The 21,372-nt window shown below is 40.0% G+C and overlaps 1 protein-coding gene across 1 annotated transcript in view; it reads right to left on the reverse strand.

Annotated features, from left to right (window-relative positions):
• rnf17 (ring finger protein 17) overlaps positions 1-21,372 on the reverse strand; it is a 234,783-nt gene that overhangs the window by 92,548 nt on the left and 120,863 nt on the right. The window contains exons 13-14 of the mRNA XM_051926656.1: positions 20,215-20,447; positions 19,058-19,221 (exon numbers count right to left, since the gene is read on the reverse strand). Of these exons, the coding sequence (XP_051782616.1) occupies positions 19,058-19,221; positions 20,215-20,447 (397 nt within the window). The remainder of the gene's footprint in view (positions 1-19,057; positions 19,222-20,214; positions 20,448-21,372) is intronic.

The raw sequence follows: 21,372 nt of genomic DNA on the forward strand, positions 1-21,372 counted from the left end.
TACATATCTACTTATTGGCTCCTGTATTTAGGATATGGCAGGTTGGATAATGGATGGATGGACATTTGTATGCATAGCCCCATTTGCCCGTTTTCGTTTTTTTTCTTTCTTCAGTAATATTTCAGTAAACCCGGAGCTTGTCAGTTCAAATCCTGGTACTGACACCATTGTGTGACCCTGAGGAAGTCACTTCACCTGCCTGTGCTGCAAAAAACAAAAGTAATGTAACAAATTGTACCTCAGATGTTGTAAGTTGGTGGAATAAAGGCATAAGTAAAATAGATAAATATGTATTATACAGGGCGGCACGGTGGCGCAGTGGGTAGCGCTGCTGCCTCGCAGTTGGGAGACATGGGGACCCGGGTTCGCTTCCCGGGTCCTCCCTGTGTGTAGTTTGCATGTTCTCCCCGTGTCTGCGTGGGTTTCCTCCGGGCGCTCCGGTTTCCTCCCACAGTCCAAAGACATGCAGGTTAGGTGGATTGGCGATTCTAAATTGGCCCTGGTGTGTGCTTGGTGTGTGGGTGTGTTTGTGTGTGTCCTGCGGTGGGTTGGCACCCTGCCCAGGATTGGTTCCCTGCCTTGTGCCCTGTGTTGGCTGGGATTGGCTCCAGCAGACCCCCGTGACCCTGTGTTCGGATTCAGCGGGTTGGAAACTGGATGGATGGATGGATGGATGTATTATACAAATAGGAACTATTCATTTATTTTCAGTTAAGTCATCTGCAGCAAACTTTTATAAATGAGGGTTTCTGATTTTTAGATAGTGCAAACTGTTTCTTCTTCATTGACGTTTTCTCTTGGAGAGCTTTTTTCATTTCATTGAAAATGAAAGCAGCAGCTGCCAAAATATGTAGCTTTCTTATTAATTTTTCAACATTGTGTAAAATAAATGTATAAAGTAACATAAAAGGTTTAAATACTGGTTATTCTTTTACACTAAAATATTACTACAGAGATACAAAAAAAGTAAAATGCATATGTTCTTTTTAAATATTACTGAAGAAAGAAAAAAAAAATTAAACAGCCAAATGGGGCTATGCATACGAACTTAAAAGGTTTAAATAAAACAGAAATTTATATTTTATTTTTACTTGGTTAACTTGTGGAGGGTGTATCCTGTAGCAAAGCCCTAACTTTTTTCGTGAAAGCCGGTTTCAGTCAATAAGTCTTATGTGTGTGTTTATGTATGTGTGTATATATATGTAGATGTGTATATATATGTATATGTATATAAATGTTTATGTGTGTGTGTATATTATATATATATATATATATATATATATATATATATATATATATATATATAAAAGACAGCAACACTTATAACAATGACAACACAATTACATTGACAATCATGTTACGTTATTTTTAAAATGTTTCCTTTTTTTTCATAACCTCTTTAACACACTACTTCTCCGCTGCGAAGCGCGGGTATTTTGCTAGTATATATATATATATATATATATATATATATATATACATACACATACATATACACACATACATGCAGTTTCAATAACATAGAAATCAATATAAACATTAACATCATTATCATATGAGAATATGAAGTAATATATAAGAAGCACATTTCATATAAATATAAATTATTAAACAGTAAAATCTTCTTCTGTAATTTGCTACCGTGGCAATTTGTGTGTCTGTCCAGGATTTTAAATCACCTGTAGCTCGCAAACCGTTTCACCTATACACTTGAAATGTGGTACACATATAGTACGTCACGTCTACTATCCGCTTTATGGGTGATGATTGTATTACTCTTTTTATGTTTATTTTACTTTATTGTAGAATCAACTCCTATCTGCGCACACCAGGGCGGCCGTGGGCGGATGCGTATGGTGTATTCACTCCATGTTATCGTGCATTGCGCTGTCACTGGTATTTTGATAAAAGAATTTGAACAACATATAAGAAGCGTATAAATTATTAAACAGTAAAACATTAACATTTAAGAAGTAAAGTTAGATTAAGTACTACTGCAGTGCCTTCGGGTATACCTCATTTTTTGTTTGCCCATTACATGCTTAAATGTATACATTTTTTGGTGTACCTACCCGAGAACACGCGACATATAACCGAGCGTGAGAGAAGCATGGATTTTAAACACGCGTTGAGTTCATCTGCTGGTCTCCCTCGTGGAATAACTGGTAATGTTTGACTAAAATCTACAGCGAGTAAAACGACATTACCTCCTATTTTTTTTTTTTACGATCTCTGAGATCTTGCTTTTTTCGGTTCAAGGCTTCATAAGCTGTTTTATGTTGTATGGTGTACTTATCCCAAACCATCATCTTTGAATGTTGCAAGACTTTCTCCTTGTATGTAGATCGGGGTAATTACATTCATTGCATTCCTAGTCTGAATCACAATCTGATTGTATGGGTGGTTACCTGGCACTGTAGGGTTGCCACCCGTCCTTTAAAATACGGAATCCTGCCGCATTTGAGAATGAAATTGCGCGTCCCGTTTTGAATCAATACTGGACGGGATTTGTCCCATATTTATTTTATCATTTTTTTTAAAGCAGCGTCTCATGCAAATCATCCCACACGCATTTTATGAAGATGCCTCCTTTCCTACTTTTGATTGGGTAATACTTGATGTCATCGTTAGTTTGATGATGGTCTTTTTAACTGTCCAGTGAGGAGGGCGTGACTTTTAAGTAGAGTCTGCAAAGTGTTGGCACTGAGATGTGGCGTCAGCGCCAGAGTTGAAGCCCCTAACGTTGCGGTCAGCAAGTCGGCTAACATCCGCCATGTGCTGTCTTTCAGTTGCGAGAAGCAGATCATAGAATGGTTGAAACTGTTGCCCCTAACATTGCGCCACGGCGTGTGGTTCATTTATACCTCGTGTCTTCTCATTAAACTTTTATCTCGCGAATATGTTATTGCAATCCGCAGCGGGAGCGTTTCTATAAACTTAATTTAAACTTACGTTTTACACCGTGCTTTGTTTCCCTTATGAACATGCTTGTATGCTTAACTCGCTCCCTTCTCGATTGTTTAATTAATTTTTTGCTCTTCGCTGTTTGCGGCTCCTCCTTCATTTCCCCCTACTTCATTCTTTTATCTCGCGAATATGTTATTGCAATCCTTAACGGGAGCGTTTCAATAAACTGATTGAAAATAGTTTTGCATTTACCCTTTTAGTAAAAGTCGAGCTTTTAAGCCTGAGAAATCACCCCGTAAATGCACACGTTTAATTGCACATGTGTTAATATGTATGGTTATACAGTATTAAAAGACAGTGAACAACGTCAGTTACCTTTGTTCCCGCGTTTGATAAAAGGCGAGCTTTTAAGCCTGAGAAATCACCCCGTAAATGCACACGTTTAATTGCACGTGTTAATATGTATGCTTACACAGTATTAAAAGACAGTCAAAAATTAACGTCATTTACCTTCGTTCCCGCGTTTGACTCGTGCTGTAAATGTCTTCCTTGTTTTTAGTTCACGTGATTACGTAGGAGGCGTGATGACGCGATACGTGACTCCGCCTCCTCCATTACAGTGTATGGACAAAAAATATGTTCCAGTTATGACCATTACGCGTAGAATTTCGAAATGAAACCTGCCTAACTTTTGTAAGTAAGCTGTAAGGAATGAGCCTGCCAAATTTCAGCCTTCCACCTACACGGGAAGTTCGAGAATTAGTGATGAGTGAGTCAGTCAGTCAGTCAGTGAGGGCTTTGCCTTTTATTAATATGTATAGATACTTAATTACTTACATAGTACTTCTCATGCATTTGAGCTGAGATAACAGCAGTATAACTAAGGCCTATAGTCTTAGGAAATTTAGTGGGCAAAGCCATAAACTATGCTTATTTTAGAATTCATTTGTTTATTCCTTAAGTCCCAATACATTTTCTGTGAGTTTGGTTTAATCTGCATGAGATGAGGTTCTATTCTATTAATAAAATAAAAACACACAGACCCCTAACATTTTCTGCATAAAAATAACTTTTTCTTCTCATCGACAGACATCATTGTAGATTAATCCTGATGAAAAAAACAACTATTAGATGGAAGGACTCTGACGGTCATATGAGTCTATGCACCAAATGTCAGATCAGAGTACCAGGACTTCTTGGATCACTGGAGGGGATCCTGGAAAGTGTCCCAGCTGGTGAGTCCATAGTTCTGCTGGGAGACTTCAGTGCCCACAAGGGTAATGATGGAGATACCTGGAGAGGCATGATTGGGAGGAACGGCCTCCCTAACCTAAACCCAAGCGGTGTTTAATTGTTAAGCCTCCTGTACTAGGCACGGTTTGTCCATAACAAGCACCAAGTACGAGCAATAAGGTGGCACATAAGTATACTTGGTAACAGAGTACCTCAGGCCAAAGATCTATACTATATTTCATAACTGCATCATCAGATTTGCAGCCGTATGTTCTGGACACTTGGGTACAGATTGGGCGCAGTTGTCAACTGATCACCACCTGGTGGTGAGTAAGGTCAGATGGTAGGGGAGGCGCCTGGACAGACGAGTAGTGAGGATGAGCTGGGAACGTCTAGGGGAGGACCCTGTCCAGAAGACTTCCAACTCCAACCTCTCAAAGAGCTTATGCCGCATCCCAGGGGAGGCTGGGGACAGAGAGATAAAAATGGGTCTTGTTCAAAGCCTTCATTGTGGAAGCAGCTTCAAAGAGCTACAGATTGAAGCACATAGGTGCCTCTCGAAGTGGTTACCCAAGGTCCCAATGGTGGACAGGTGATGGATGCCAAACTGAAAAAAGAGGCCTTCCCAGTATGGTTAGCACGGGAGACTCTTGAAGCAGCAGAGAGGAACTGACAGGCCAAAAGGGATATCGCCTTGGCGGTCAGGAAAGCAAAAACCTGGGTGTGGGAGGATTTCAGAGAGACCATGTAAAGCAACTATTGATCGGGCTCAAAGAGGTTCTGGCAAACCATCAGGCAACTAAGAGACAGAAGCTGATATGGTGGATCAATACCCATTTCCTTGAGGAAGGTCACTGAGATAGTTAAACAACTTGCAGTGGCAAGGCCCTGGGGGTGGATGAGATTTGCCCAGAAATGCTGAAGACTCTGGACACTGTTGAGCTGTCATGGCTGACAGGGTAGTTTCCCATTTTAAAAAAGTGGTACAGGAGGGTGTGCTCCAACTAATGGGGAATCACACTACCCAGCATTCCTGGGAAAGCTTATGTCAGGGTACATGAAAAGTGTCTCCACCCAATAATGGAACCTCAGATCCAGGAGGAGCAATGTGGATTATATCCAGTGCCGTGGAATGGCAGACCAGCTCCTTACCCTCATGAAGATTGAAGTGAGAGTATATGACAGTGTTCCTCAAGGGATACTATGGGGGCTGCTAGGGGAGTATGGGGTTTTGGGAACCATAATGAAGGCTATTCAGTCCCGGAATAATCAGAGTGAGAGCTGTGTCTGCATACTCGGAAAAACTTCAGTACCGCTTCCAGTGGGCGTGGGAATATGCCAGGGCTGTGCTTTGTCTCCTGTCCTGTTTGTGTTTTTTTATGGCCAGAATACCAAGACACAGCTGGGGAGGGGTGTGTGTCCATTTTGGTGACCTTAAAATCTCGTCACTGCTTTTTGCAGATGACATGGTTCTGTTGGCTTCACTGGGCTGCAAACTTCAGCCTGCATTGGGCGTGTTTGTGACTGAGTGTAAAGTGGCAGGTATGAGGATCAGAAGGTGAGTTACTGCATCAAGTGGAGGTGTTTAAGTACCTTGAGGTCTTGTTCACAAGTAAGGGGAAATGGGATGGGGAGATCAACTGATGGACTGGGGTAGGAAGTGCAATTATGCAGTCGCTATACCAATCTGTAGTGGTGAAGAAGGAGTTGAGTCAGAAGGTGAAGCTCACGATTTACCAGTAAATCTACATCCCTACCTCACCTGTGGTCATGAGCTTTGGGTAATGATCAAAAGAATAAGATCGCAGGTACAAACAGCCAAAATAAATTTTCTCTGCAGGGTGGCTGGAATCTCGGAATAGAGCTGCTGACCCTATGCATCGAGAGGAGCCAACTGAGGTGGTTTGGGTATCTGATACAGATACCTCCTGGATTCTTCCTTGTGGGTGATTCACGGGCATGATCAGCTGGGAGGATTATATCTCTCTACTGGCAATGGAGCCGAGACTCGGCTTTGGATTAGCAGTGGAGAATGTAACAAGTGTACTAGGGAAGCTTCTAAGCTGCCATTCACTAAATCGACAGGGTGCAAGACAGATACAGATGACGTTACAAAATTTTAGTCTGTTCATAAATGACAGTATTTAGATGTAACTGTCAATAAGCCCAACATACATGATAAAGAATCACAAAATGAAACCAAATTACAGGGTACACATGTGTTAAAAACACTGTAGCAGCAAACTTTGTGAAAACCAATACTTGTGTCATTCTCAAAACTTTGCCATGACTGTATTGTAAACTGTGTCAATCACACTTTTGAAGCCATCAAAAAAAGGAGGAACACATTCAACTCAAGACTAGAATATTGAATTTCATAAGATACAAATGTTGTTACTGTTGAATGTATGATGTTGTGCTAATACTGCTGGAAAAATAGTATTTATAGCAAAAACATATCTGACAATGTACTGGTCTTGGGTATTCACACAAACTGTCTAATTTGATATGATGTATTCCTTTCGTAGTCCTATGATACTACTTTGCATTTAAAGTCTAATGCCTGAAAACCAGGACAGGCTGAATGATGTCACATGTACTTTGGTTTACAGTAACTTTAGAAACTGAAACTATATTAAATCTGACATCAAACTAACTTTCCCTGCAATGTGCAGAGAGAGTGCTACAACAAAAGTCATTAAAATGTACTGATTTTATGCAGATAAATATTGTGATACTAAAAGAATAAGATGCTCAGAAAAACAATCTCAGTAAAAAGTTAATTTAATTCTGAAGAAAATAAGAGAAATAAAGCAAGAATGTTTTGCATTTAATAGTCTGAAAGGGAGATCTTAGTGTTGGTCTATGGCGGTTGTAGAATGGAAGGTAATATGCAAAACCACAAGTCATAATATTGATTTGCACTTGAATCCTATTATATGTTTTGTATTTAAAAATTAATTATTCTTGAGCATATATTCATGATTAAAAAAAACAAAAGATTAGTCTTAGTCACATCGCACAAAACCCATATTGTTCTAAAAAGTGTCAAGACATTCACACTGTTCATTCTTAACTGCATCTTGTGCATGCTCTCTGGGAATATATATACCTCTATACATACATACATATATAGATATAGATAAAATATCCATTTCTAGTGGTATGCTGGTGATTCTAAGATGAAGAAAAAAAACACTAAAGAAATTACACACTTTGCTTAATTATTAAAATGTTGGTGCAAAGAAAAGCTAACACTTCACATAACATGTTACTAATCTTAATAAATAAATCTTGGAGGAGGTTGAAATTGTGTGTTACATGACAAATTGTAAATATTATGATTGCCTTTTGCCACTGAATTTATAACTATAAAAAAAGAAAAATTGCAAGCAAGAGTGATTTTATTAAAAAACCACACACACTCTATACTGCATGGCACAGGAGTGCTGCCTTGCGGGTTTCAAATTCTGCACTCGGTTGCTACACATTGGGAATGTCATGTTCTCTCTATGTTTGCATGGTTTGTGTCCATCTAGTCCAGTGGGCAAAATTTAAAAACACATGGATTACATTAACTGGCGTTTCTAAACTAGCCCAGTGTGAGTAGATTTAGACTAATAATAAAAGAATAATGCTAACAAACTACTTTAACGCACGCTTCTAAAACTAGTCACTCAGGGCCACTCAAGACTGGCAAAAGTATACAATAACGGGATTTCTGCAGTTGGCTCTAGCCACTTCGAGAGTGTTGGGAGGCATGCCTCCTAGGTAAAGGAAGCAGCAGTGCCTTCCATCTATCCGTAGGTGAGCTGTAATGTTCAGCAAAATTTCCAGAGCTTTATACTTTTCTCATGGTCTGTTTCCAAAAGAAGAACATGCATTTGCCAAACATGGGATTCATTCTTTGCTAATAGAGTGCGATTCTAAAGAGCAGACACTAGCCCCCTAACCATACACTGACCATCACCAAACAGAAAGCACATCAGCACTTTAATATCCTGCCTGAAGTTCCTCCACTTGTCTATTCCCATCTCAGCTGTGCCTTCACCCTGTCAGATTGCTTATATGGAAGTAATCCTTTCTCCCTGTCAGATGGTTTGTGTGGATTTGGCTGTATTTATTTATGGCCTCAATTACTCATTTTAAATAATGTCTATGGAATAAACATCACAGAATCTGGATGAAAAATCAAACTTCTATTAAACAAGCAGAAAGGGGATTCATCAGAGAAAATGACTTTACTCCTGCCCTCAACAGTCTAATCCCTGTACCTTTTTTTTTTTTTTTATTTAATTTTCATAACTCATGCAGGCAGCAACTAGGAACTATAAAATATATCTCCTGGATCACCAATACAGTAGACCCTCGCGAAGTTGCAGTTCAGAGTTTGCGGCCTCAGTCATTCGTGGATTTTTTCTTAGAACCTATCTAATAATTGTTAGCAGAAACCGCAAATATCCTCCCCAATTTTTATGGCTTTTTTCGTGGCAATACTGTACTGTAGAGAGAACAGGAAGCAACTGTAGAGGAAACGTGGCTTGGGATGGTGAAAGTAGCCAATAGAATTTGAAACTGCGACTCCGAGCAGTCCCTGCAGTGGCTCTGATTGAATTTTTTGCTGAGGGTGCTGGGGCTATTGGGGTCAAAGGATGTCAGTGCGGCTTTTAAAAAGGGGGCCGGTGACCAAAAGCAAAAAAAAAAAAAAAGGTTTTTGTAATTTGTGTTACAAGTTCCTGTCTCTCTGCCTTCTGTTGGGTTACTTGTACTTATTTGTTTTGTCCTGGATTGTTTCGTTTTTGCCGTCTGCATTGTCTGCCATCTGCCTGTGTACATGAGGACTAAGTGGATTCATAGCCATCCTGCAAAGAAAGAAGCGCTCCTGAACCCATCTTCACCATTTCAGGAACTAGCTGTAGGACTATCTTTACATTCCCATTCAACATACAGATCTCTGGACTATCTACAGTAATTCCTCCTCCATCGCGGTGGTTGCGTTCCAGAGCCACCCGCGAAATAAGAAAATCCGTGAAGTAGAAACCATATGTTTATATGGTTATTTTTATATTGTCATGCTTGGGTCACAGATTTGCGCAGAAACACAGGAGGTTGTAGAGAGACAGGAACGTTATTCAAACACTGCAAACAAACATTTGTCTCTTTTTCAAAAGTTTAAACTGTGCTCCATGACAAGACAGAGATGACAGTTCCGTCTCACAATTAAAAGAATGCAAACATATCTTCCTCTTCAAAGGAGTGCGCGTCAGGAGCAGATGTCAGAGAGATAGAGAAAAGCAAACAAATCAATAGGGCTGTTTGGCTTTTAAGTATGCGAAGCACCGTGGCACAAAGCTGTTGAAGGTGGCAGCTCACACCCCCTCCGTCAGGAGCAGAGAGAGAGAGAGAAAGACAGAGAAAAACAAACAAGCACAAATCAATACGTGCCCTTCGAGCTTTTAAGTATGCGAAGCACCGTGCAGCATGTCGCTTCAGGAAGCAGCTTGCACAGAAGGTAGCAACGTGAAGATAATCTTTCAGCATTTTTAGACGAGCGTCCGTATCGTCTAGGTGTGCGAACAGCCCCCCTGCTCAATCCCCCTACATCAGGATCAGAGAAAGTCAGCGCGAGAGAGGGAGAAAAGTAAGTTGGGTAGCTTCTCAGCCATCTGCCAATAGCGTCCCTTGTATGAAATCAACTGGGCAAACCAACTGAGGAAGCATGTACCAGAAATTAAAAGACCCATTGTCCGCAGAAATCCGCGAACCAGCAAAAAATCCGCGATATATATTTAAATATGCTTACATATAAAATCCGCGATGGAGTGAAGCCGCGAAAGGCGAAGCGCGATATAGCAAGGGATTACTGTATTTTCATCATTACATTTTATCCGTTGCCATTTTTCATTAACGTTTTCATGATTTACTGTGTGTGTTTTGTTGGTGCTTTGTTGTATTTAATTTGTAATCGCTGTAAGGGGAATAGGGGTGGTATTGTTGTTTTCATTTATTTGCATTACATTCTTTACTTGGTGTTTGATTACCGGATTGCTTTGTTTTTGTCTGTTTGTGACTGCATGCGGGTCGGGTCAAGGCTGGGTGCGTCCCTGCAATCTCCACCATAAAAATAAATTAATATCATCTCGATGGTGTGAATCTTAGTGGCACCGGACCGCTACAGCGTTATTCATTTCTCCTTGCTGCTGATTGACTGTGATGCATCCCCAGCTGAGTGTTCTTGTGTTTTCCGTTTTGTTCCTCTTAACCCTTAAACCGCCACAACCAGCTATAGTCATTTCCCAGTGCCATTTGCGAGCATGCAGGAGCTGATCAGTCAGTGCCGTACACTCGTCGTGCAGCCAGCTCATGACCACTGCCAGCCCCTTGTGAGCAGGGGCGCTGAATGCACCCCTAGAAGACACGGACACTCCTCAAAAAAACCCTCTTAAAAAACACTGATAGACTACTTTCACATTGCTCCCTTACTTGCTGCTCTGTTGCGTGATATGCTTCTCACGCGACGCTACGCATACTTAAAAGCCTGAACAGCACCTGTCCTTTTTGGCTGATTGCTTTGTTTCTCTCTCCTCCCCCAGACATCCTCTGCTCTTGTTGGGGGTCCTGCTCCCGTTGTGCTCCCCTATGATGTTTGTCTATTCTTTATTCGAGAAATAACTGCATACTGAGCTTGTTTTACTTCTGAAAGAGACACATTTGTTTGAAGTGTTTGAATAAAGTTACTGTCTCTACAATCTCCTGTGTTTCTGTGCAATTCTGTGAACCAAGCCTGACACACTGCAGCCTCACTGTCTCTGGGATTGAGACAGTGTCAACGTTTACCTCTGTGTGCTTGTGTGCTGCCAGTTCAAGCGCAGATGGCTCGATGATTTACTTAATTTCATCCATGGCGTCAGTTGCATCTTGTACATATTGTTCCAGTAGTTTTTTTTAAATAGTTTTTACAGTTCATTAGCAGTGTGCAAGATTATCAGTGTTGCAGTAATTGTGATGCTCTTTGCATGAAACAAATGTGTTCTATTAAAATTTCACTTTTTCTTTGTGAATTGTGACGTTTACTTAAAGTGCAGCAAAAAAGTATTTGGCGTCCAGGGATGCATTAACCCCCAAGTATGTAGCAGTTTAAGGGTTAAAGCCCCAAGATGCCGCTGAAACGCCCTGCACCTTCTAAGGCTTCTGGCAATGAAAACGCGCTTGCATGAATTACAGTACATATAGTGGTAACATCGGTATTTTACATTCTAGCACTGTGGGAGACATAGCAGTACAGTATACAGGTTTACCTTTACATTTTTTTTAGGTAATGTATTAAGCTGAGTTTGAAATTAAAGGTGTTTTGGGGGCATATTTAGGGTTTAAACTATAAAAATAGGCATTTTTTTTTAACCACATCCAAAATTCACGTTTTTTCACAATTCGCGGGTGCTCTAGGAACGTAATCCCCCGCGAATTTTGGGGGTGTACTGTATATAATGAATGTACAGTTTGTGTTCAGAACTATCAAATAACAAAAAAAAATTCTGCAACTGCACAATGTGAGGACATGAGATTGAAGCATATCACATAGGAAGGTAAACAACCAGTGTATTTGAACTTTTGGATGAGAACATAATCGTCTTAGAAGAAAAAAGTAATTAACATGCCCACAAGATTAATAATGCCAGCTTCTGCATGAAACTTGCATACATCATTCACTGAGGTCAATAAATTAGATAGATAGATAGATAGATAGATAGATAGATAGATAGATAGATAGATAGATAGATAGATAGATAGATACTTTATTAATCACCAAGGGAAAATTCACATTTTAAATGGGGAACCACGCCGGCACTGGCATTTGTTCTCGGCGCTCGAAGTTGAGTACTTGAATAGGCGAGTCTCGGCGTGTAAAAATCCATGCCCACGTTGTAAAAGTAAGTGTGTCCAGGGAACAAATCCACATAAAATAAAGTGGTAGGAGTGATCAATAAATAAAAATAGAAAAATAAAAGTAGAAAAATACACATACACATATAGTCATACACGGATTGCCTAATGCAGTAATTCTGTGTGTGAAAGTTCATAATCCCAGCCATGTAAAGGTTATTTCTCAGTGGAAGGTACTGCAAAGTATCACTGGATCACAGACCCTTTATGAGTAACGCCAGTTGCTAACTTTGGCACATGAGAACAGGAACAGTTAATTGATGTGACCTTCGATTCATCAATGAGACTCAAGTTCAAGTCTAAAGTAGTTCCCATTACTAGACCACACAGCTCTGACCATACTGCTACCATCTGTTAGATCCTACCTGTGTGAGATAGGTTTTTCTGCACTGGTCTCAACCACGACAAAATATAGGCCAAAGATGAACAATGCTATATTCTTATCTGAAAAAGGGTGGGGGTGGAGGGTCCACAAGTTGATAGAAAAATGTTTGGGAGTACTTCATTACTCAAATGCAAAAATGGTTGATAATGACATCAATAAATACATTGCTAATTATCTGATGAAAATACAGTTTTACAGCTTCTTATATTTTAAATGAAAGTTTTTCAAAATAAACATTTATCCTCATCAAGTCAAGCCTTTTATCTTTCCCAAACAAACAAAAATAAAAAAACTAAAAGTAAATTAAGAATGGTAGCCCCTCCAACTGTAGGATTTTTTTAATGGAGAGAAGATAAATGGTTAATGTGTGCCACATACATTTTGGCTTCTGCTAGAAAAGGGAAGTGACAGGAAAAGTAGCACTTTACACTAAGTATAAGACATCAAAGAGGATACGTCAAGAGTACTAACATCTGGATGTTATTACCATGTCAACTATGGATCACATGTACAGTAGACCCCCGCAAAATCGCGGTTCAGGGTTCGTGGACTCAGCCAGTCGTGGATTTTTTCTTAGAACCTAACTATTAATTGTTAGCGGAAAGCGCAAATATCCTCTGCAATTTGTTATGGCTTTTTTCGTGGCAATACTGCGCTGTAGAGAGAATAGGAAGCAACCACAGTTTGGAGATGGTGAAAGTAGCCAATCCAAGAGCGTTATTCATTTCTCCTTGCTGCTGATTGACTGCTGCCATGTGACGCGTCTCCTGGTGAATGGGTTTACCACCGCTGAGGGAAACGCGGTTTGGGATGGTGAAAGTAGCCAATCCGAGAGTGTTATTCATTTCTCCTTGCTGATGATTGACTGCTGCTTTGTGACGCGTCTCCAGGTGAGTGGGTTTACCACCACGCTTTTATTGTTTTGTTATTTCTAAACGCACACAATGTCATTGAACCGCTCTGCACCTTCTAAGGCTTCTGGAACTGAGCCTAAGTGCCAAATGAAGTTTAAAACACTCCAGGAGAAGGTTGATTTGCTCCGGGAACTAAAAAATTATGCTGCAGTAGCGCGTCACTATGGCATTAATGAAAGCACCGTATGCTACATAAAGAAGAACAAAGCAGTTTCTGTGATAGTGCCAAAAAGGAAAAGACCGCAAGGAATAAAAATATTGTCAGGATCGGACCTGCTTTGGCACTGTGGATCACCGACTGCAGGAAGACGGTAACATCATCCGTGAGAAAGCACGGAAATTGTACCAGCAGTTCGCTACAGGAGACAATGTAGCAACTTCCTATCACAATGTTCCTGAAACCTATAAAGAAAAGCCAGCACGAAACCCCACCAGAAGAACACCCATACAAAGATACGACGACTCCTGAAGCGCCTGAAGAAGAGGTACCACCTGAGGAGTTTTAAATCTATAAAAGTTTTAAAGCTACTTCATCATCATCATCAATATCATTCATCATTGGTGAGTACCCGTACATTTTACTGTACTTTAATAAAATGAAATTATTATGTATTTACTCTACATATAACAAAGAAAATGACAGCACATACCAAAGAAAACGTGCTTGCATGAATTACAGTACATATAGCGGTAACATCGGTATTTTACTTTCTAGAACCGCGGCAGACACAGCAGTACAGTAGAGGGGTTTACCTTTACATTCTGTTTTTAGGTAATGTATTAAAGTCATTTTTTAGGTAATGTATTACGCTGAGTTTGCAACAAAATTAACACTAGAATTACCAGAGCCTACGAAAAAACTCGTAAATCTGTCCCACCTTAAATCGCGTCTTAAATCCGTTTGCACCTCTCCACCAGAGTCCTTTGTCATCTAAATGTGCTGATAAACCAAAGCTACTAGCAGCCAGCTATTCCATCCCCCCACCGACTTAGAATGAACTTCTCTCCTAGCTCAAGCCTTGCCGTGATTTGATTACCTGGGATTGAAGTGGAGTTTTACAGTGGAAATAATTCTAGCGTTATTTGGAATACACGCATTTCATGTGTGTTCCATTTCTATAGTAGGCTGTCCAAACACATTTTTAAAACAGAAACGTTTTTCATATTCTAATAGTAAATGACAAAATGTAGGCATAAACTATATAACGTATGAAGCCTGAAGTCCATATATCAAAGAAACACTTTCACAAAAGGTACAAATAAGAGAACACGTGCGCTTTCATTCAAAAAAAAAAAAAAAAAAAAGCCGCGTTAGCATGCCACATTGACACACTTATTACAACCGCCGCGGTGGCGTAATGATATCAGTTCCTGACTGGGGATCAGAGGGTGGCGAGTTCGATCCCGCACGGCTCCACTTCGAGAAATTAACTCCTCTTATTCTTACAATTTTAGAATAACAACATAAATTTGATTTCAGTCTGTAACAGCCGGTGTAACTTATGATACTGGTAAAGGTTAGCTTTTTTTTTTTTTTTAATTCACTTTTCATTCTCGCAGTCGCATTCAGAATCAATCCATACAACCCCATCTGACACAGCTGGTTTCACATAAATAAAAGTGCACTTTTATTCAAGACTATAACCGAAGAATAAAGAAAGCAAGTTACAGTTGGTGGTTGATACGACAGCTTGCGTGGTGCAATGTTAAGAACTGCTGATTTCCGATCCGTGCTATATAAAATCATCACATTCAAATATTAACAGTTCCCACACACCCAAGGTCCGCCATTCCTACATTTACGACATGTGTACTTGTTGCAGTGTACACACCTCTCTGTGCTATGGTTCCTATTACAGTGAATGAGCACCTGACACTGTACTTTCTTCCCTGGGGGAAGCTGAGGCCTTAGAACGGAAGTTTGTTGACGCTGTGTCATCTTTTCTTTTTCCATCGCCTTTTCCTGTAAGAAGCGACGACGAAGTTCCTCTGCAAGGTGAGCCATGAACACTCTTCTTTTCTCAGCGGACCCCGTGCATGCCTTATACACTACGTGTGCGTTCATCGCTGCTAGGTCAAGGATGTTGTAGAACACAGCAACCGGCCACCTGCGTGTTCCTGTTCGCACTGAACAAGCACGCGCCTTCTGGTCCATGATGTCAACGCCACGCTGGGGAAAAAAGAAAGACAAATATATGTGACATTTTGAAGAAATCATTTTATCACCAGAATAGCACCAGAATACTTCGTCACACTAATATGTTTTTCATTAGCATACCTTCATGTGGTTGTAGTCTGTGACCGTGTTTGTTTTTTTTTTTTTTTTTATCTTGCCCAATCTCCACATCATGGTGCATTGTGCTGAGAATGCAGACAGACTTCATCTTTTTGGGCACATACACTGTCAGCATGGCACTGGGAGATCTAAACACCAGCGTGGAGAATTGTTCGTGTACTGAACTGACTTTAGCTGCAGGTGGAAGTTCCCGTCGCACTTTATTCATGGTGCCAAGCAGAGCTGTATTGCGGTGCAGCAGTCTATTAGCCAGCGAAAGTGACGTGAAGAAGTTGTCTGTTGTTACGGTTCTGCCTTTGTCCAGAAATGGCTCCATAAGCTTTATGACCACAGACTCGGAAAGTCTTTCTCCCGTGGGACGACTGGGATCTTTTCCTAAATAAGGAGTGGCATTGCACATGTACTTTGTCTCCAAATCTGCCGCAATCCAAAAAGGCAGAACCGTAACAACAGACAACTTCTTCACGTCACTTTCGCTGGCTAATAGACTGCTGCACCGCAATACAGCTCTGCTTGGCACCATGAATAAAGTGCGACGGGAACTTCCACCTGCAGCTAAAGTCAGTTCAGTACACGAACAATTCTCCACGCTGGTGTTTAGATCTCCCAGTGCCATGCTGACAGTGTATGTGCCCAAAAAGATGAAGTCTGTCTGCATTCTCAGCACAATGCACCATGATGTGGAGATTGGGCAAGATAAAAAAAAAAAAAAAAACAAACACGGTCACAGACTACAACCACATGAAGGTATGCTAATGAAAAACATATTAGTGTGACGAAGTATTCTGGTGCTATTCTGGTGATAAAATGATTTCTTCAAAATGTCACATATATTTGTCTTTCTTTTTTCCCCAGCGTGGCGTTGACATCATGGACCAGAAGGCGCGAGCTTGTTCAGTGCGAACAGGAACACGCAGGTGGCCGGTTGCTGTGTTCTACAACATCCTTGACCTAGCAGCGATGAACGCACACGTAGTGTATAAGGCATGCACGGGGTCCGCTGAGAAAAGAAGAGTGTTCATGGCTCACCTTGCAGAGGAACTTCGTCGTCGCTTCTTACAGGAAAAGGCGATGGAAAAAGAAAAGATGACACAGCGTCAACAAACTTCCGTTCTAAGACCTCAGCTTCCCCCAGGGAAGAAAGTACAGTGTCAGGTGCTCATTCACTGTAATAGGAACCATAGCACAGAGAGGTGTGTACACTGCAACAAGTACACATGTCGTAAATGTAGGAATGGCGGACCTTGGGTGTGTGGGAACTGTTAATATTTGAATGTGATGATTTTATATAGCACGGATCGGAAATCAGCAGTTCTTAACATTGCACCACGCAAGCTGTCGTATCAACCACCAACTGTAACTTGCTTTCTTTATTCTTCGGTTATAGTCTTGAATAAAAGTGCACTTTTATTTATGTGAAACCAGCTGTGTCAGATGGGGTTGTATGGATTGATTCTGAATGCGACTGCGAGAATGAAAAGTGAATTAAAAAAAAAAGCTAACCTTTACCAGTATCATAAGTTACACCGGCTGTTACAGACTGAAATCAAATTTATGTTGTTATTCTAAAATTGTAAGAATAAGAGGAGTTAATTTCTCGAAGTGGAGCCGTGCGGGATCGAACTCGCCACCCTCTGATCCCCAGTCAGGAACTGATATCATTACGCCACCGCGGTGGTTGTAATAAGTGTGTCAATGTGGCATGCTAACGCGGCTTTTTTTTTTTTTTTTTTTTTTTTGAATGAAAGCGCACGTGTTCTCTTATTTGTACCTTTTGTGAAAGTGTTTCTTTGATATATGGACTTCAGGCTTCATACGTTATATAGTTTATGCCTACATTTTGTCATTTACTATTAGAATATGAAAAACGTTTCTGTTTTAAAAATGTGTTTGGACAGCCTACTATAGAAATGGAACACACATGAAATGCGTGTATTCCAAATAACGCTAGAATTATTTCCACTGTAAAACTCCACTTCAATCCCAGGTAATCAAATCAAGGCAAGGCTTGAGCTAGGAGAGAAGTTCATTCTAAGTCGGTGGGGGGATGGAATAGCTGGCTGCTAGTAGCTTTGGTTTATCAGCACATTTAGATGACAAAGGACTCTGGCGGAGAGGTGCAAACGGATTTAAGACGCGATTTAAGGTGGGACAGATTTACGAGTTTTTTCGTAGGCTCTGGTAATTCTAGTGTTAAAGTGCTTTGGGGACATACTGTATTTAGGGTTGAAACTATAAAAATAGACATTTAAAAGGCATTTTTTAACCACATCCAAAAGTCGCGGTTTTTCACAATTCACGGGTGCTCTAAGAACATAACCCCCGCGAATTTTGGGGGTGTACTGTATGGGAATTTCTTTGCTAGATGTTCACACGTGCAACCATCAGAACAGTGTATATCATTTCACACGATTGATCTGACAGAACATTAAAAAGAGGCGTTCTTTATAGCTTTGTAGGGAAAAAGTAGAAGCTAAGAGACGGAGGAAGACAGAGCCTGGGAAGGGAACATCCTCCTTATTACTAAGGTGAACAACACATATTTTTCTGTTAGTACTCTTTCTTTGACACGATGATTAAAAAGGGCATGGGACTTTTCAGACTTCAGTCACAAAAATAAGCTACCCCTGAAGTAACTACTTGGTACTGTTTTTTATGTTCATTTTTATAGTAAACAGTGTTTGTTAACTAACGAAAGGAGTTTCTGTAAAGTAAATCTTGCTGTAAGCTCAAAACATTTCTTCATTCAACTGAGTGTGTAACAAAAAAGTTTGATGTAAGGATTTAACCCAAGTCCCTCCTAGGAGAGGTCACTTGTAATAGAAGTAAGTACTTTCATTAATTCAGGGTTGTCCGAAACTGTCAGCTGTTAAAAACTGTGAGCCCAAAATTGTCTGCCCTTTTTTGCTCAGAGCGATGAAGATGTCCTATATGAGCACTATTTGGTTGAAGCTCAGACTCTAGGCAGAAATGTATAACAGAAGATTTCATATTTAGTTATATGATGGTTGGTTCCTTGCCCCTTTCTATGTGGTGAGAGAGTCAAGTGTCTTGAGGCAATGGCTTCTATTTTCCAAAGGTCTTAATCTGCCTTTGCTTCCCATCTTTCAGAATTAATTTACCCATCTAGAGACTCACTCTCTGACTATATCTCCTTATGCTACAGCCATCAGTGGAGCCAGACCCACAAGGAGTTTTAATTGACAATGCCCCCGGTCTTCCTGTCTTCCTCCCTCTAAAGGTGCAGGCCAAGGTTTCTCAGAGGTTGACCTTGCTTGGGTTTTTCCATCCGATTATTTTATACAGTGCAATTAAACAAGCATCTTTAAAGACACCACAGTCAATATGTAATCTTCCACATTCTACATTAAAAAATACCTTGATACATTCACCGACAACCTCTAGAACTTTTCCACGATACCAGAACATGTCACTGCCTCTTACAGTGCAGCCTTCTCCTTTCTTCCAGCAATAGGGTTGATGATTTTCAAGATTTTTAATCTGTTCCTTGCTTTTCTGTTGAATCTTAAGGAACTCCTGTTCTATATTTATGCAAAAAAAATAAAAATAAAAAATACTTTGAAAATCCAAATAGACCTATAATTTCCACTATGATAAACAATGCTACCCTAATTATTTAGATACAATAGTACATTCAGTTTCATTGTGGCAGATTCATGGACAAAACACAATGATACTAAATGATTTACTTAACAGATAGCAAAAAAAAATTAATCAGAGATGCATTTTATTTTGCTTACTTCTATCCATTTTCTGAAACCACATTTTTCCATAGAAAAGCCAGATGCTATTTTGGTAGCATCGGTAGAAACTAAACTTATGTGTTCAGACAAGTCTGTCAGATAGCACATTCACAGACACCAGTAAATTCTTTAACATAGCATAAATGTAATGTAGATAATTAACCTAAAATGAAAAGGCACAGTGGCACCAGGGTAATCTGTTTTATGGATCCTATATCCTTAGCTCAAGTGACATATCTGGTTGTTTTTTATGAAGTTCCTTGCATGTCTGCTTGTTTTTTCCCCACCTACAACGTAAAAGGTGTCAGTTAAGGTTAACTGGCGATTTTAAATTGGCCACTATATGAGAAAGAGGATGGGTTTGTGAGTGATTGGGCCCTGTCACGGACCAATGCTATGTAAGGGGCTGCTTCCGACCTTATACCCAGTGCTGCCACAATAGGCTCTGGTTTCCTTAGACCTTGAGTTGGATTAACCAGGTTGGAGAATGTTATACAGTTAATTAACTTTACATGTACACTTCTGGATAAGAAACTGCTGTAGAATAGCGGGAGAGAACACACACAAACATGTAAACAATGTACAGCTGCAAACAGATACAGACAAACATACAAACTGAATCCAAGTTCAATTTTGTGCAAACCAATAAATCAAAAGTTCACAATTTAAATATGCTACATAATTTACCCATGAACAAAAAAGTAGAACTCACAAAAAACAAATAAAACCTTATAATCACTAATTCTGCATCCTAAAAACGACTGTACTTACCAGCACTTCTGGTCATTCCATAAATAATTCCATCTTCCCGAATCCACGTAATCAGCATTTGACACATATTTTCAGGAAGAACAGGGGGTTTATAAGGATCTAACTTAACACTATCTGTAATAATATTGTGGTACAATTCTTCACCACACTCAGGAAGTAATATTGCTTTTGTACATATCTCTTCAGTCATAGCAGGTTTATCAACCAAATGATTAATGATTTCAGGAGCTCCTCTAATAAAAAAAAAAAGACAAAACTGATTTTAATAACATGAACATACAGTTAATAATAATAATAATAATACATTTTATTTATATAGCGCCTTACCCATGCTCAAGGCACTTACAGAATATAATAAAGAATGGCAGCGTATACAGTATATAGCATTGTACAAACCAGATAAATAAATAAAGAAGATTAAGACAGTGAATTCTGAAAAAAAAAAAAGAAACAGACAACATAATTGATGGTCTAGCACACACACACACAGGTTACATTAGCATCTTGACAGAGAAGTAAACTGAGAGAAGGGTAATAAAGTCAAATAGAGCTAAAAGCCTTCCTGAACAGATGAGTTTTGAGTTGTTTTTTAAAAGAATTCATGGAGTCAGCTGACCTGATTAATTTTGGTAGGTCATTCCAGAGTCTGGGCGCTATACAGCTGAAGGCCCTGTCACCCATGGAGTGTAGATTAGTGAGGGGCACAACAAGGTTGCCAGAATCAGAGGACCTTAGTGGGCGGGCAGGCACATAGTGATGGAGAAGGTCACTGATGTAGTTTGGCGCGAGGTTATTTAAGGCTTTGTTAAGTTATTAGTAGGATTTTATATTCGATTCTGTAAGACACAGGGAGCCAGTGGAGACGGAGCAGGATGGGTGTGATGTGCTCGCTGCTGCTGGTTTGAGTAAGGACTCTTGCAGCTGAGTTTTGAATAAGCTGGAGCTGTGATATAAGATTAGAAGGGGCACCTGCCAGTAGGGAATTACAATAATCGATGCGGGATGTGATAAAAGCATGGACAAGTTTCTCAGCGTTAGAAAAGGAGAGGAAGGAGCGAACACGGCATATGTTACGGAGGTGAAAGTAAGAAAGTTTCTTAATGTGATTTATGTGGGCGGAATAAGAGAGGGAGGAATCAAAAATGACACCAAGGTTTT

Source organism: Erpetoichthys calabaricus, chromosome 4, assembly GCF_900747795.2.
Source record: "Erpetoichthys calabaricus chromosome 4, fErpCal1.3, whole genome shotgun sequence".
NCBI classification, from domain to species: domain Eukaryota; kingdom Metazoa; phylum Chordata; class Cladistia; order Polypteriformes; family Polypteridae; genus Erpetoichthys; species Erpetoichthys calabaricus.